This window comes from Rhinolophus ferrumequinum, chromosome 12, assembly GCF_004115265.2.
Source record: "Rhinolophus ferrumequinum isolate MPI-CBG mRhiFer1 chromosome 12, mRhiFer1_v1.p, whole genome shotgun sequence".
Classification (NCBI taxonomy): domain Eukaryota; kingdom Metazoa; phylum Chordata; class Mammalia; order Chiroptera; family Rhinolophidae; genus Rhinolophus; species Rhinolophus ferrumequinum.
Window position 1 is genome coordinate 30,464,221 of NC_046295.1, and position 14,893 is coordinate 30,479,113.

The following is a 14,893-nucleotide window of genomic DNA, read 5'->3' on the forward strand; positions in this document are numbered from 1 at the left end:
AGTTTGTGTATCAGTCCATATGTCAAATAATGATTCCGAGTAAAATGAAAGTTTACAAGGCAATGTAAACATGTCTCAATGGTGTCCCTGCTGCGTGTGAATGTTTTATCTGATCTGAGGTCACAATTGCCCCTTGTCTATACCTTTTGTGTGACTCCATTTCTGCTTAGATTCCCTTCCTACTTTGTCTGCATCATGTATTGTCTGCCTCATTTATTCCAGTTCACCACCCACTTAGAATTTGGCAAAGTGATTACAGTTAAAGGAGTTAACTGAAGCAAAAATGTACTCTGTTGCACACACACAGACACACACATACACACACACACACACACACACACACACACACACACACTACCAATAAAAGTTTCAGCAAAATTATTTCGGTCTTCACATTGTACTTTTTGGTGAGGCAAGCTTCCCCACCCCCCTAACCACGAAAGGTAAGAAGAGACATTGATTTCAAAGCCTTCAAAAAATGGAAAAAAAGGATGGAAATATCCTGAATGTGATTACGAGAACATGAGAGAAAGGAAACAGGCTTGGAAAAATGAAAACAAAACAAAAGAACCTAAAACTTTGTCCTAATACTCTTCTGGCATGGAAGGACAAAATAAGAGGTAGGAAACAACTTAATCACATGCAGGAGCATGGTCCCCAATCTGACCCATGTGGATGGTGGGCAGAGTGAATGGATTCTTGGTGAAGAGATAGCAGCTATGTTGTAAGTCCACAGTCACCCTCTATCCTATCACCTTATTTTGTTTCTTTAAAATATCACTCTGAAATAATTTTATTTGTCTCTTTTGCCTCATTACAATCTATTCTCCTTGAGATCAGGGACTGTTATCCGTCATGCTTATGATGTGTCACCAGAACCTATCGTAGTTCTCAGCACTTAGTAGGCATGTGATAAATATTTGTAGGATGAGTGAATGAATGAAGGAATGAAAAAAAGGATGAAAGTACTGAGTGAGTTAACCTCATATACCTAAACACACATTTTTGGCTAATAACTGGAGGATATAAGATTAGAATTCATGTGTTGCTGCCTTCTAATAATTTTTATCCTTGACTTTTGATAGCTATGTAGGTAACTTACATAGACTCTTAATAACTAGATAGAGAGAATTCTTAAATAGACCGCTATTCATTTCTTAGGAGCACATAGAACTTCTGGTTAGTATAAAAGAAATATTCTTCCTCCCGAAAAACAAGTTTTGAGTATTAGATATTAGATTCTTGGCCATTTTCCTATTGTGAACTGTGAATGGAATGAGCTTTTTAGCCAAAAGAAAGATAATAGGAAGCGAAATTTCTTTTTATGTCATCATAAGTAGGCTCAAGTGGATATTAAAAACCAGCTTACAATAAAGCACATACATACAATAAGATTATTATTATTATTATTATTTTTATTTTATTGGGGAATAGTGTGTTTTTCCAGGACCCATCAGCTCTAAGTCATTGTCCTTCAGTCTAGTTGTGGAGGGCACAGCTCAGCTCCAAGTCCCGCTGCCATTTTCAATCTTAATTGCAGAGGGCGCAGCCCACCATCCCATGCGGGAATTGAACTGGCACCTTGTTGAGAGCTCGTGCTCTAACCAACTGAGTTATTCGGCTGCCCCTCTGGAAGCCGAGCAGCAGCTCATTGTCTTCAATCTGTTTGTGGAGGGCATAGCTCACTGGCCCATGTGGGAATCGAACCGGCCTCCCCGTTGCTCAGAGCTCACGCTCTAACCAACTGAGCCATCCGGCCTCCCCTACAATAAGATTATTAAAATACAAATGTGAAACTGAAAAATCATGGGATAGGAAAGTAAGTCCTGATCATCCCCAAAGAATAATATTGTTACTGTGATTTAATTCTGAGCTTCCTTACAGAGGCCAAAAGGGAAGCTTACTGATCTATTATATAACTCTCAAGAGAGGTACACTTAATTTTCAGGTACTGAATTCTAAACTGAAGACATTTCATGAACTTTTCTGAATAGTGGGGTCAAAGTTTGGATATGGCCTTTTGTGCCCCTTACAGGATCACCCAGTATACTCCGTACCAGCCAGAGGTGTCTCAGGGGAGATTGGAGAGCTTACTGAACTACCAGACCATGGTGTGTGACATTACGGGCATGGACATGGCCAATGCATCCCTGCTGGATGAGGCGACCGCGGCTGCAGAGGCAATGCAGCTGTGCCACAGGTGAGAGGCCCAGCCTGAGATGCCGTCAGGGTAAGGGACAGTTTTTTTCCTGCTTTGTCAGAAGTTCTGGTATTTCCTGAGGATGCATTTCTAGAATTTGAATTGCTGGTTCATGGTGTATAGTAAGTTAACGATCGCTCTCCAGTTCCTGACCTTCCTTCCTTCTTTGCCTTCTGAGTAATTTGAGCTTACCTTTCTGGTAGAATTCGCATGTAGACAGTCATCTGGTTGGGAAATCTGCCCCCCCTTATAGTGTATCTGTCTGAGATTTTGTGCCTCAAGCCTCGAATGCCCACGTAAGTCTCTTCTTTGGCTTCCACAGATTTGAGGGGTGGTGAGCCCCAAATTTGCTCAGCAGCTGTGGCGGCCTCTAAGTTCCAGCCGCAGGCCCTTCTGCTTTCCAAGTAGCCCTGTAGGGTGGGTTTAGGCTCTTCCTTCTGTCACGGATGGACAGCTACAAAGGAATGCTGCTTACCCATTCCTGGTTATTATTCTGAGCTTTCCACTCATTTTCATCTATCTCTTCCTCATCCACTTTCTTGCTACTTTCCCATTCACTACCACTGATTTTGCTAAATAGTGCTGGAATGAGAATTGTATTTCAGTGGAAATCTCTTCAGTAATGGTCATTATTAATCATTAAGGACTCAGTATTTTTTTTATACTGTTGACATAAGAAACGTCCAAACCTGTAGAGAATTTTTGTAAGAGTTTGTTTGAACCAAACTGATAACATGCCGGGGAGCAAGAACTCAAATGCTCCAGAGAATAACAGGTTTGCAGCTTCTTTTATGCATTTGAAATTAAGGAGGGACTATAAGGAAGATTACACAGGGGTGGGAAAAAGCAAGGTGGGCGGGGAGCAAGGCGAAGACTGGATTATAGGGTAGTTAACAAAATATGTGTTCTCTTGTGGTTAGGGCTTATTTCAAAGGTGTGTTAACTTAAATGCAAGGAAACAGTGGGTTTATCTTAAGGCAAAGATAAACCTTTTATTAAAGAAGTTATATGCCTAGGTCATGACTACCCACCGTGACCTGCCCAGTTAAGAATTTATTATCAGATTACCCTGTGAGATTACTTCCCGGAGAACGTTCCCACCCCCCACCCCCATCCACAATACTATGCTTAGACTTTCCCTAAGTGCAAGCTTTGGTTTGCATTCTTAGAAGGGACTCTTATTTCTTTAATGTTCATGTTTAAATGTGATTTTCCTTTTCAACAGACACAACAAGAGGAGGAAATTTTTTGTTGACCCTCGTTGCCACCCACAGACAATAGCTGTCATCCAGACTCGAGCCAAGTAATTAATTTTATTCATATTTTGAACTCAGAAATAATAGGCTTATCTCGGCTGATTTTCTCACTTACTTCCAAACTAATTGGAGGTGAACCTGGTTTAAACTGGGGTTGCTGGGTTTTACTTTCTCTCCCACTTTCTTCCCAGGATCTTGCTGGTAAGTAAACTATGTCAGAGTTGAGGGGAAAATACAATGGCTTTAGTAGCTTTTGCTTTGTATTAAGTTATAATAATGTTTTTTGTATTCTGTTTTTATAAAAAGAAAATTTTAAATATTAAAAATTTCAACAGTTTTGCAGAAACTTTGAAAAGCAGAGGGAAAAAATGGAACTCTCACACAATTGTGAAGATTTTGTGTGTGTTCCTGCAAACATAGTTATAGTCTGTTGTGGGTATAGAGTGATGCAGATGAAAGTTTATTGTATTTGCTTAGTGCTCTAATCAGATAAAACAGACAGTACAACTACCACTTGTGGGTATGTTTGTTTCCTTGCTCCTTGTAAAAGCTGGGTAATCTCCCTGCCACCCATTCCACCATCTCTTCGGAAGGGGTTTCTCACGGATGTTGGAATTAGATGGTTTCAGGAACCTAAGGAAGGTTTCCTTGTGTTACTGGTGGTTTTCCATTCACCTATCACTGATCTGGTGTGAAAGTAGCGATGCCTCTGTTGGTTCAGGTGCCCTAGGAAGCATGTTTTTGGTCTTCTCTCAGGAGCTGGTTCAGACAGGAAAGGGGGATGAGTGGTAAGGGTGGAAGAGAAAAACAGAAGCTGAGCCATTGAATGCACTGAGTTGGTGTGAAGCACTGTTATTACTGAAGGGCCAGGTGTGGAATTGGGGTGTGTGTGTGTTGGCATGGGGTCGTGGGGAGACATTGAGGAAGGACAGTATGAATGCTGTATCATGGAAAAGAAACTGTAGGTAATTTGATTTTCCCTTGTAAACCAAAAACGTGATTGGTCTTCGTCTTCTCTCTTTCCAGATATGCTGGAATCCTCGTTGAGCTGAAGTTACCCCATGAAATGGACTTCAGTGGAAAAGACGTCAGTGGAGTGCTGTTCCAGTACCCAGACACGGAGGGGAAGGTGGAAGACTATGCCGAACTCGTAGAGAGAGCCCATCAGACTGGGGTAGGCAAACCTCCTTGTGGGGGCATGTCTCAACTTTGAATTATTAATATTATTTTTGGTGTGTCTTAATTTCTGTAGCTTTATCACCTGGAATGGTAAAACTGTCTCCTACCTCCCTTCTTCAAGTTTGATTTGTTCGTTGAGTCCTGGCACATAGAAGGCACTCAGTAAATATTTTAAATGAATGAATGAATAAATGAAGTTCCCACGATATGAACCAACTCTGGGAGTCTGCCTATAATAGAGATAATTTGTTACTCTCCCACTACTGTCAGGGAAAGTAACAACCTTCTCCATTTTCTCTTGTTTCCTTCCCAGAGCTTGGCTTGCTGCGCTACTGACCTTTTAGCTCTGTGTATCTTGAGGCCTCCTGGAGAATTTGGGGTAGACATCGCCCTGGGCAGTTCACAGAGATTTGGAGTGCCACTGGGCTATGGCGGACCACATGCAGCCTTTTTTGCTGTCAGAGAAAGCTTGGTGAGGATGATGCCAGGAAGAATGGTGGGAGTGACCAGGTAAACAGCTCATGTTTCTACACTTGTGTTGTGGTGATGGTTTTCCCTGCTCTGTCTCTTGAGCACAAAAGTTGTTGATTGCTCTTTGAACTCTACTGGGTCATTTTGGGTGGATTGAAGAAATGCACAACATAGATTCAGAAGAGAGAAGCTGTTTGGGTATGAACGAGTTAGTGCCTCTTCTCAAATGCCATGAGTTTGTACATATTTGAAAAAGTGTGTGTATAATTCACAACATATTTGTACTGAAGTCGTATAAGTGAATTTATCTAGATTGATGAAAGCCTGGAGAGACTGAATAGTTTATTTAGGTGTGTTTTATATCTAACTAGTTTCTTTCTAGGAGGTGTCATGCCACACGGTTATGTAAAGAAGGTGCAATGAGAGATTGTCATGCAGACACCGAGTAGGATCCATGTGATCTCCTAGAGGACTGCCACTGGGCCACTGGAGTTGCTTCCAAATGTACTTTCTTGAGTGCTTCTCACTGACGAAGCTCCTCAGATTAAGAACTTCGATGAATGCCATGAATATTATTGGGAAATTTAGCATGATCTTTTTGACCTTGCATAAAAGCTGATCTATTAAAGTCAGTGCGTGGTCTGAAATAGTGAATGATGTGATGGTGTTGTGAAATTCTAAAGTACTCTCACAGGATAGCAAAAGGCACTTTACTTTTTAGTGGAAAAATAACAGTTCCTTAAAGTATTTTTACATTTGCTTCTTTCCATGACGTTTCTTCACTAGACAAAATGAGGCAAAGGGCTTTCTAATTCAAAAATTGTAATGTTAATTATTAACCCAATAATTTTTATATTGAACTTACACTTCTGGAAAATGGACCCCAGACCTTGATGAAATAAAGGATAAGTCTGCTAAATCTTTGTGTTTTTCTAAATTTTTAATTGCATTAGGAAGGGAAAAATTATATTAGGGACAGATAAGTTGATTAACATCATTTTTATTTGTAGCTATGTAGTCACTTCAGATTTCTAGTACAGAAATGCTGTTTCCTTTGTCAGAGATTTCCCTTTATCCTGAGTCTGCCAAGCAGCTCAGAGTTAAAGTTAATTCTCAATCACCATTATTATATGAATATTAGGCTGGGTAATTCCTGGAAAATTTCCTTTTAAGGTTTCCAGCCTTGTTGTATATACATATCTCTTGATGCCTCAAATCCTCAAAGTGCAAACTAAAAATGCGTAGTCCTATTTTAAAGAGGATGGTTTGGAAATTGTTACTTTATGGCCCAAGTAAATTTGCTACATTTACTTCAAGCTGGGAAGAAAAGAACAAGGTCCATTTATGACAACTCCTGGTGCTATGATTATCTGTGCTAATTGGGTGTTTTATTCTCGGCCCAGAGATGCTGCGGGGAAAGAAGTGTATCGCCTTGCTCTTCAAACCAGGGAGCAACACATCCGGAGAGACAAGGCTACCAGCAACATCTGTACAGCTCAGGTAGATCACATACCTGACCGGCACCTTGAATGAATGCCTTACATCTATAGAAGTGAAATACTCATTCATCCACTCAGTTGTTCTTTAATTTATTCACCATCTACTGAGCAGTGTGTATACCGGAAGTGTTAAGATCTTATTGGTAGAGAAGCCTTATGGTCGTGTCAGAACCAAAGTACAATGTATTTTACTGGTGCTCTGTGTATGCATACCCTTCACACTTCAAGGTCTCTAGCACTCTTGTCCATAGGGCAAGTTTATTATTGGGTGCCGTCTCTTTGGGCTGCGATGGAGGCCCTCCAGGATAGGGTGAGGAAGGCAAAGTGAGGATCTTGAGGTGTCTGTACTTGAGGGGGATGGTCCAGATTGGCAAGCTGGTGGTGGTCGTAGGGTACTCTTACTGATAGGCGTTCCTCAAGTGGGTGGGGTAAAGAAGAGGAGTTACCTGGAAGTCGCCCAAGGGCTCAGGCCAGGGGGAGCGGCGTTTTCTAATATCCAGCCAACTCCTAGGATCAGGTGCAGGGCCCCCGCTGAGCATGTGATCTATTCTTGGTCCATCTCTAGCATTCAAGGTCAGAGAAGGAGGGAGAGCTCACAGATGCTCTTCCCTCTCAGGGCATTGGCTCAAAGCACCACCACCAGGTTTTAGAAAATCTCTCCAGGAAGGCAGTCGATGACAAGCTCTTCTTATAGTTGGTTCTATAGCCATGGGTCTTTGGAGCAGTTTCCTCATTGATTTTCTTGTATGATCCTTTTTTTGCCTCTGGAAGGTGGCTGCTTCTTTTCAGGGAAGAGCTCTTCTAGTATCGTAGGAAGGAGCCGGTTGTCACAGCCTTTTCCTCTTTTGACAGCAAATGGCTCTTTATACAATGCCTTTACTTTCGGTAGTTTACCCTCCATTTGTTGAATTCTCTGCTTGCAGATTTTCCCTTTCTCTGCATCTGACTGCTCCTATCTTGCCCTTTCTGCTCCTGTTCTTCCACAAGGTGTCCGATCATAAGTACATAAGGGTTTTCGAATTTCCCAAGTGAACTGGGGCTGTCTACAATGAACAAATCTTATGTTTGTATTTTTTAATTTATTCCAGTTCATTATAGCTGATGTTTCATTTTTTAACTTGGATTATAAAAGGCTCTATCTTTTTCAGTAATTATTAAAGTGATATTTGCCCTGGAGATCACCATACTCTTGTCTTCCTTGATTTTCACCTTTTCATTCTGGAGATCTCTCTATTATCTGTTGTATTTCATGCATTTCCTTTTCATGATTGGTTGCATAAAACAATTGCCCATAACTCCAGTGCCATTCTCTTTGTTAGCTTGAAATTATTCTCTTTTGTTAAGAGATGACTGATAACTTTTGAGTTGTTCTTTGGACACTCTATGTCTTTGGAGACTTGAGTTTGCACAAGTAACTTAGGGTGATATTGTGTGGTTAGAAGGCTGCTTACTGGCAGGATCTAAGGTGAAAAAACAGGTGAGGGACGGGGCCAAGAGGAGGAGAAGCAAGTGGTGGGCTGCTATCACTTTCCCCCAAGTTGATGCTCTTTTTGGCTTCTGGCCCTAGCCATCCTCTTTTTATCCTCTTCCCTGGCCCGAGATGCCATCACAGAGGACCCTTCCTTGCTCCCCAGGCAGGACTCCTTCACTGAAGCATCCTTGGAACTGTCCCTTATCTCTGAGAGAATCCAATGCCATTCCTTTCTGTTTTCTGTCACAGTAGAACACACACTTCCCTGTAAATATTTTCATGAAACTTCAATCTAATAGTCAAGAGATATATATTTATCTAAGTAAGTGACCTTGCTGTCAGCAGGGAATAAGCCAGTAGGTTCTGGTTTTCCTTTTTTAATATATGTCCTGCCAACTCATTTTGGTTTTATTCCCCTGCCTCCTGCATTTTTATCTTTGGTAGTTCTTTGCCACATATTTTTCCATTCATCTCTTTGTTGTTCAAATTCAGCCTCTAGTGCTTTATTTAAGGCCTTAGGAGAATTATATTCCCTGAGTTCTTGTTTTTGAAAATTTTTGCTGCTTTTATCCTTGAGGAACTGTTTGATTGAATATAAAATTCTTAGATCTCACTTTTTTTCCCTCCTGAGCCCTTTATTGCTCTCGTGTCTTCCAACATTAAATTTTGCATCTGGATGTTTGATGACAGTCTGATCTTCCCCTTTATGTGTGACATGATTATATTGCATGAAACCCCTTTATAATGGTCAAATATGAAGGTTTAGTGTAGTGACTCCAGAGCTTCTTGGATGCTGTGTTTCCCCTGCAGGTTTTCAGCATGTTATAGATGGTCCCCAACCATCATAGAGAATGCAGGAAATCTGTCATGTTGCTTTGTCTCTGTTTTCTATTTTCTTCTCTCAAATGAAAATAATAGTCCCTCCCACTAATCATCTTCCATCACATTGTTGAACGTGATTTTTTAAATGTTCTCTGTCATTTTAGGCTCTCTTGGCGAATATGGCTGCCATGTTTGCAATCTACCATGGTTCCCGTGGGCTGGAGCATATTGCGAGAAGGGTACATAATGCCACTTTGATTTTGTCTGAAGGTGAGTCAGGTACCTGTTTTAAAACTTTGGTGCATAACAGGACTGATACACATGAGTAAGTGAAATTGAAAACTCATCGCCTGTGCATGCTGTACACAGAACTAAAAGTCAAATAAAGAACTGGGAAGAATATGTTCAACTTCTGTGACAGACTGAGTTAGTATTTTTAATGTAGAGAGCTCTTATTCAGTCCCCACATCTCCCATACATGAGAATGATAAAGAAAACCCTGAGAGAAAAATGGGCAAAGGACATTAAGTATAATTTTAAAAGAAATAAGTACACAAATAAGTGGTCAATGAACATATATAATTTCAACCTCACTATTACTCAAGGAAATGTAAATTGAAACAATAAAATATTTTTTCTCCCATTACACTGCCAAAGATTAAAGAATGCTGATATTGGTATGACTTTTATGAGGGCACTTAATATGATCAAAAGCTTTTAAAATGTGCTGCCAATTTGATCCAGAAATTCTACTTCTAGGAATATATCCAAAGGAAATCATCAGATAGGGCTGTAAAGGGTGTCCATTGAAATACTGTTTAGAATAACACAATCTTGAAAATAGCCTAAATGCCCAATAATAAGTAATTAGTTAAGTTGTGGTACATCTGTAAGTTTGAACATAAACAGCCCTTAAAAATAATGATGGGTTTTGATTGGTAGAAAAGCAAAATTTTCATGATATATTAAAAAAATTTTTAAAGGGTAAGGAAATATATGTATGTGACCTACCACACACACACAACTTCTAGAGGAATATATACCAGAATGTAACTACTAGTTTTTTCTGGATGGTGATTCCTCCCCCCTTTTTTATGTACCGTGTTTCCTTGAAAATAAGACCTAGCTGGACAATAAGCTCTAACGCGTCTTTTGGAGCAAAAATTAATATAAGACCCAGTCTTATTTTACTATAATATGAGACCGGGTCTTATAATATAATACAATACAATACAATACAATACAATACAATACAATATAATATAATACCAGGTCTTATATTAATTTTTGCTCCGAAAACTGCATTAGAGCTGATTGTCCTTTTAGGTCTTATTTTCAGGGAAACACGGTATTAGGCTGGTGCAAAAGTAATTGCGGTTTTTACAATTTTTTTTTTTAACCTTTTAGACCACAATTACTTTTGCACCAACCTAATATATTTTACAGTTTTCTATAGTATAGTAATAAAGAGTTAATTTTTTCAAAGCAGCCACTAAAACACAGGGTAGGTCAGGAACAGACTATGTTTTAGTTATAGTAGGATTTACCTCTTTATTTCTCTGTGAAATGTCAATGGCGGAGGAACACGTTTCTTTCTGGAAACCGGAGGGTCTCTTATCTTGTTTAGGCCTCAAGCGAGCAGGGCACCAACTTCAGCACGACTTGTTCTTTGATACTTTGAAGATTCAGTGTGGCTGCTCATTGAAGGAGGTCTTGAGCAGGGCCACTCAGCGGCAAATCAATTTTCGACTTTTTGAGGATGGCGCAGTAAGTCAAACTTTCAGTTCTGTGTTTTGTTTTTTTTTTACAACTCTATGTATACATTTTTCATGACTTTGCTCATTAAAAGCTTTGCTGTTTATTTTTGAAAAATCAATATTGGAACGTTGGGCACAATCTTTTTTATATAAACAATTTTCATTTCCAATTTGGAACATTGTGACCCTTTAAAGGAGAATTCATGCTCAGCTTTCCTTAAGACTTTGTGTTTTCATATATGGGACTCTAAGGCCTAAGGATACTCCTCTCCATAACAGGACTATTCAAGGTAAAGGCTATGATAGGTGATTTAATAAAGAAAGTGAAGGAAGAAAAAGGTGAGCATGTTCAGTACCAATAAGAGTGTCCTGCAGTCAGAGTCAGAAGTGGCTTCTAAATCTCTAAACCCTGTGAAATCTGGGACTGGTCTGGTTGCCATGCCTAAGGGCCAATTTAGATATAACTGTACCCTGATATTTCAGAATGCCTGGGAGTTTTGTGCAGCACCATCTCCCCTTTGATCTCTCTTGGGGATTCTTCACTCGTCTTGGCATTTAGATCTGACGTTTTCTCTTTCCTTTTCACTTCTCTAGCTTGGCATTTCTCTGGATGAAACAGTCAATGAAAAAGATTTGGATGACTTGCTGTGGATCTTTGGCTGTGAATCGTCTGCCGTAAGTGAAATGAAAACATGTCTTCTTCAGAAAGATGATTTGAGGTCGTGTCAAAGGTGGCTTTTGCCTCTTGTGGGCCTGAGTGTGAGGGAGAGGAGGCCCACATGTGACATTGGGTGGCCTGCTGTTAAAATTATGCCACTGATTGTCGTCCCTTGCTGCTGTGACTGCTGATAGTTAAAGGTCACTGCTGTGGGCCCTAGGACTGTGCAGCCAAACTAGTTGGTAGGATTGTTAACAGTGTTTAACTGAAACTGTCCCTAATATGGAGATTCATGACACTGGCATCTGGGTATGTCGATTCTGGGAAAATTATGATTTTCATTCATATAACAAATATTTATTGAAGACCTAATATGCTCCAGGTACTATGCTAGGCCCTGAGGACAGTGGTGAATTAGACGTGATTCCTGTGCTCATGGAGCTTATAGTCTAACAAGGATTCAAACAAGCCTAAGATTGCAATCCAGGTGATGTGTGTAGCGGGTGATGTCTGAAGATGCTCTTTGAGCACAGAGGAGGGCCTCCTCACCAAGACTTGGAAGAAATTGTCCTAAGCGGAGATCTGGAAGATGAGTAAGAGCTTTCCAGACTAAGATGTCACAATTGAGGAGAAGGAGGGGAGGATACGGCCAGAGGTGTTCTAGACACTGGGAAAAGCAGCCACAAGAGCTCGGAGGAGAGAGATTACATGAGAATTACAAGCAGTTGAGTATGACTGAGTTGGTTTCTAAAACAATGAAATGGAATAAGAATGAAAGAGAGGTGTCCAGACCTGTGGCAAGGTGTTAATCACAACATTACATGGCCTGGTGCATAGGAAGCACTCAATAAATGTTTGTCGAATTAATCAATGAAAGGAAGCATTTACTAAAGAAGCTGAAATAGGTTCTAGAGCAGGGGTGTCCAAACTGCGGCCCGCGGGCCAGCTGCAGCCCGCGATCCATTGTTAATTGGCCCGCAGCAAATTCCAAAAATATATTTAGTTTACTTAAATAAACCAGGTGAGGCAATACATACTTCACCTCGAGTGAGTGGCCCGGCTGTTTGTGTATTTTACCGCATATGGCCTGTGGTGAAAAACGTTGAAAAAAGTTTGGACACCCCTGTTCTAGAGGGTTCAATGGTATTGTCCCAGTTGTCTGTGTCCTCTTTGAGAGAGGACTTCAGTATCAGGGGACAAATGTAAATCATCAAAGAAGTAACACACTGTTCTCTTTTAAACTTTAATAAACAGGACTGAATGAGCATCTTCGCTCTAGAGTTCTGTACTAAATTTAATCATAGGCATTTGTTCTACTACTCATTTCAGGAATATTTATGGAGCGTCTACTGAAGCCTCTAGATGGCGGAACTACCAGCTTGAGGCAGAATGAGGAGCGAGCCATCTATTTAATTATATATTCTACATGTTAAACCCTTATCAGATATACGATTTGCAAATATTTTTTTCCATTCTATGGTTTGTCTCTTAGCTCTCTTGATAGTTTCTTTTGATGTGCAAACGTTTTTAATTTTAATGAGTCTGTTTTATCTTTTTTTTCTTTTGTTGCTTATGCTTTTGGTGTCATATTTAAGAAAACATTGCCAAATCCAAGGTCATGCAGGTTTGCTCTTAAGTTTTTTTCTAAGAGTTTTATGTTTATTATAGCTTTTAAATATAGGTCCTTAATCCATTTCAACTTAGTTTTTGTATATGGTGTAAGGTAAAGATCCAACTTCATTCTTTTGCACGTGTATATCTACTTTTCTCAGCACCATTTGAATGGACTTGGCACTTGTATTTTATTAGAATTGTTCTCAAAGACAAAAGAGCAGTGTCAAGTGAGAACACTTACATGAGTGATATCATGGTAGCTTTTTTTGCTAGCCTCTTAAAATAATTTACTGAGACTTGCTTATTATTCAAGGAACATATACAGAAGATATCAACTTTATTTTTTGCAGTAAACGTTGTACAATTTTCCTATTTTCTGTGCTTAAGGTCAATAGGACTTAAAAACAGTGATCTGAAGAGTTGTCACCATTCATGACTCCTGACCCGTCACATGACACCATGCCACATGGCTGGGGGGTGGGTGGAGAGTGGGTGGGAGGGGATTTCTGGTGCTCTGTCAGGATCCACGCTGACCGGAGGCCTCGGGGTCCACATGTGGTTCCAGGTACAATTCTTGCTCCTTAGTTTCTGTGGTCTCTCCATGCAGGAGCTGGTTGCTGAAAGCATGGGCGAGGAGCGGAGAGGTATTCTGGGGACTGCCTTCCAGAGAACTAGCCCGTTCCTCAAAAATCAAGTCTTCAACAGGTTTGTGTGACTAGTGTGACTTGTGCATTGTGTCGCCGCTTGTGAGCACACTGGAGAGTGGCTTCTGACGCCGACCGTGACATGGCCGGCTTATGGTGGCTCCCTACTGAATCATCGCTGGAAGGATCCCACTTCTGACGTGGGCAAAGCACATGTTATTTCCTGCTGGCCCTGCTCCCTTGGTCCTGTCTGAGCCCTAATGAGCCCTAATTCTGCTCATCAGGAAGAGGGTAGTTTGGATGCATAGGTACTAGGCTGAAGAGCACCCAGCAAGTCAACACCCTCTTCTTCCCAAAGTTCCTCTCATGTCTACAGGCAGCTTCTTATCCTGGGGCCTCGTCTGAGGTTTGTGGGGGTTCCATGCCTTTCCCTCTGATGCTTTGTTGGCATGTTGGCCGTGGCTCAATTTGATCTGTATGCTACAGGTATATCTCAATGTGTCTTATCTTTCAGGAGGACATGTACAGACTCTTACCTCATTATCTTGGCCCAAATCATGTGTTTTGTCTTCACAGCTATCACTCAGAAACAAATATTGTTCGATATATGAAGAAATTAGAAAACAAAGACATTTCCCTTGTTCACAGCATGATTCCACTGGTAATCATTGCTTTTCGTCCCACTTCTAACCCCACCCTGATCCCACCTCCCTGGGTCACATCTAATATGCTGCAAGAAGGAGGACGGGGTGGCCATGTGCGGAGATTGGTGGGCTGATCACACATGATAGGAAATCACTAATGTGATACCTTTTGGCTCTATCTTCTTAAAGGGGTCCTGTACCATGAAGCTCAACAGTTCAGCTGAACTCACAGTAAGTAGGTCACTTCTGTTCAGAGGGAACTTGCCTGGCTTGTACGTAAGCAGATCACTAGAGAAAGCTACTACTAGCACTGTGATTTAATAACTACTTTCATCATCCTTTATCTTGCTATTCAACAATCTTGGCAGAAACCCTAATTTTATCACAACCTGATCATTTAAATTTCTGAGTAAAATTATTTTTAAATATTAAAATAATTAAACATAATATTCTTACCGCCTACCTTCCCCACTCTCTTTTTTTAAACCTGCCATGTTAAAAGCTTTTATTTTTGTCAATTTGCAGTTGTTAAGCTCAGGTAGAATTAAGAACCTTAAACCTTCTTTCTAGAAATCCATTCATAGGGCCAGAAGAATAGAGATTTGAGGTTTTAATTTATTTCTTGTGTCAACAGAAGATTTGTGTGACTTGCTGCTTTGGTTGGTAAGTATCTCTAGT

General features: G+C 40.4%; 1 protein-coding gene across 1 annotated transcript in view; it reads left to right on the forward strand.

Annotated features, from left to right (window-relative positions):
• GLDC (glycine decarboxylase) overlaps positions 1–14,893 on the forward strand; it is a 75,639-nt gene that overhangs the window by 21,600 nt on the left and 39,146 nt on the right. Inside the window, exons 5-15 of the mRNA XM_033123944.1 lie at positions 2,036–2,200; positions 3,426–3,503; positions 4,483–4,630; positions 4,949–5,145; positions 6,510–6,606; positions 9,063–9,168; positions 10,526–10,665; positions 11,250–11,330; positions 13,535–13,632; positions 14,148–14,232; positions 14,405–14,446. Of these exons, the coding sequence (XP_032979835.1) occupies positions 2,036–2,200; positions 3,426–3,503; positions 4,483–4,630; positions 4,949–5,145; positions 6,510–6,606; positions 9,063–9,168; positions 10,526–10,665; positions 11,250–11,330; positions 13,535–13,632; positions 14,148–14,232; positions 14,405–14,446 (1,237 nt within the window). The remainder of the gene's footprint in view (positions 1–2,035; positions 2,201–3,425; positions 3,504–4,482; positions 4,631–4,948; positions 5,146–6,509; positions 6,607–9,062; positions 9,169–10,525; positions 10,666–11,249; positions 11,331–13,534; positions 13,633–14,147; positions 14,233–14,404; positions 14,447–14,893) is intronic.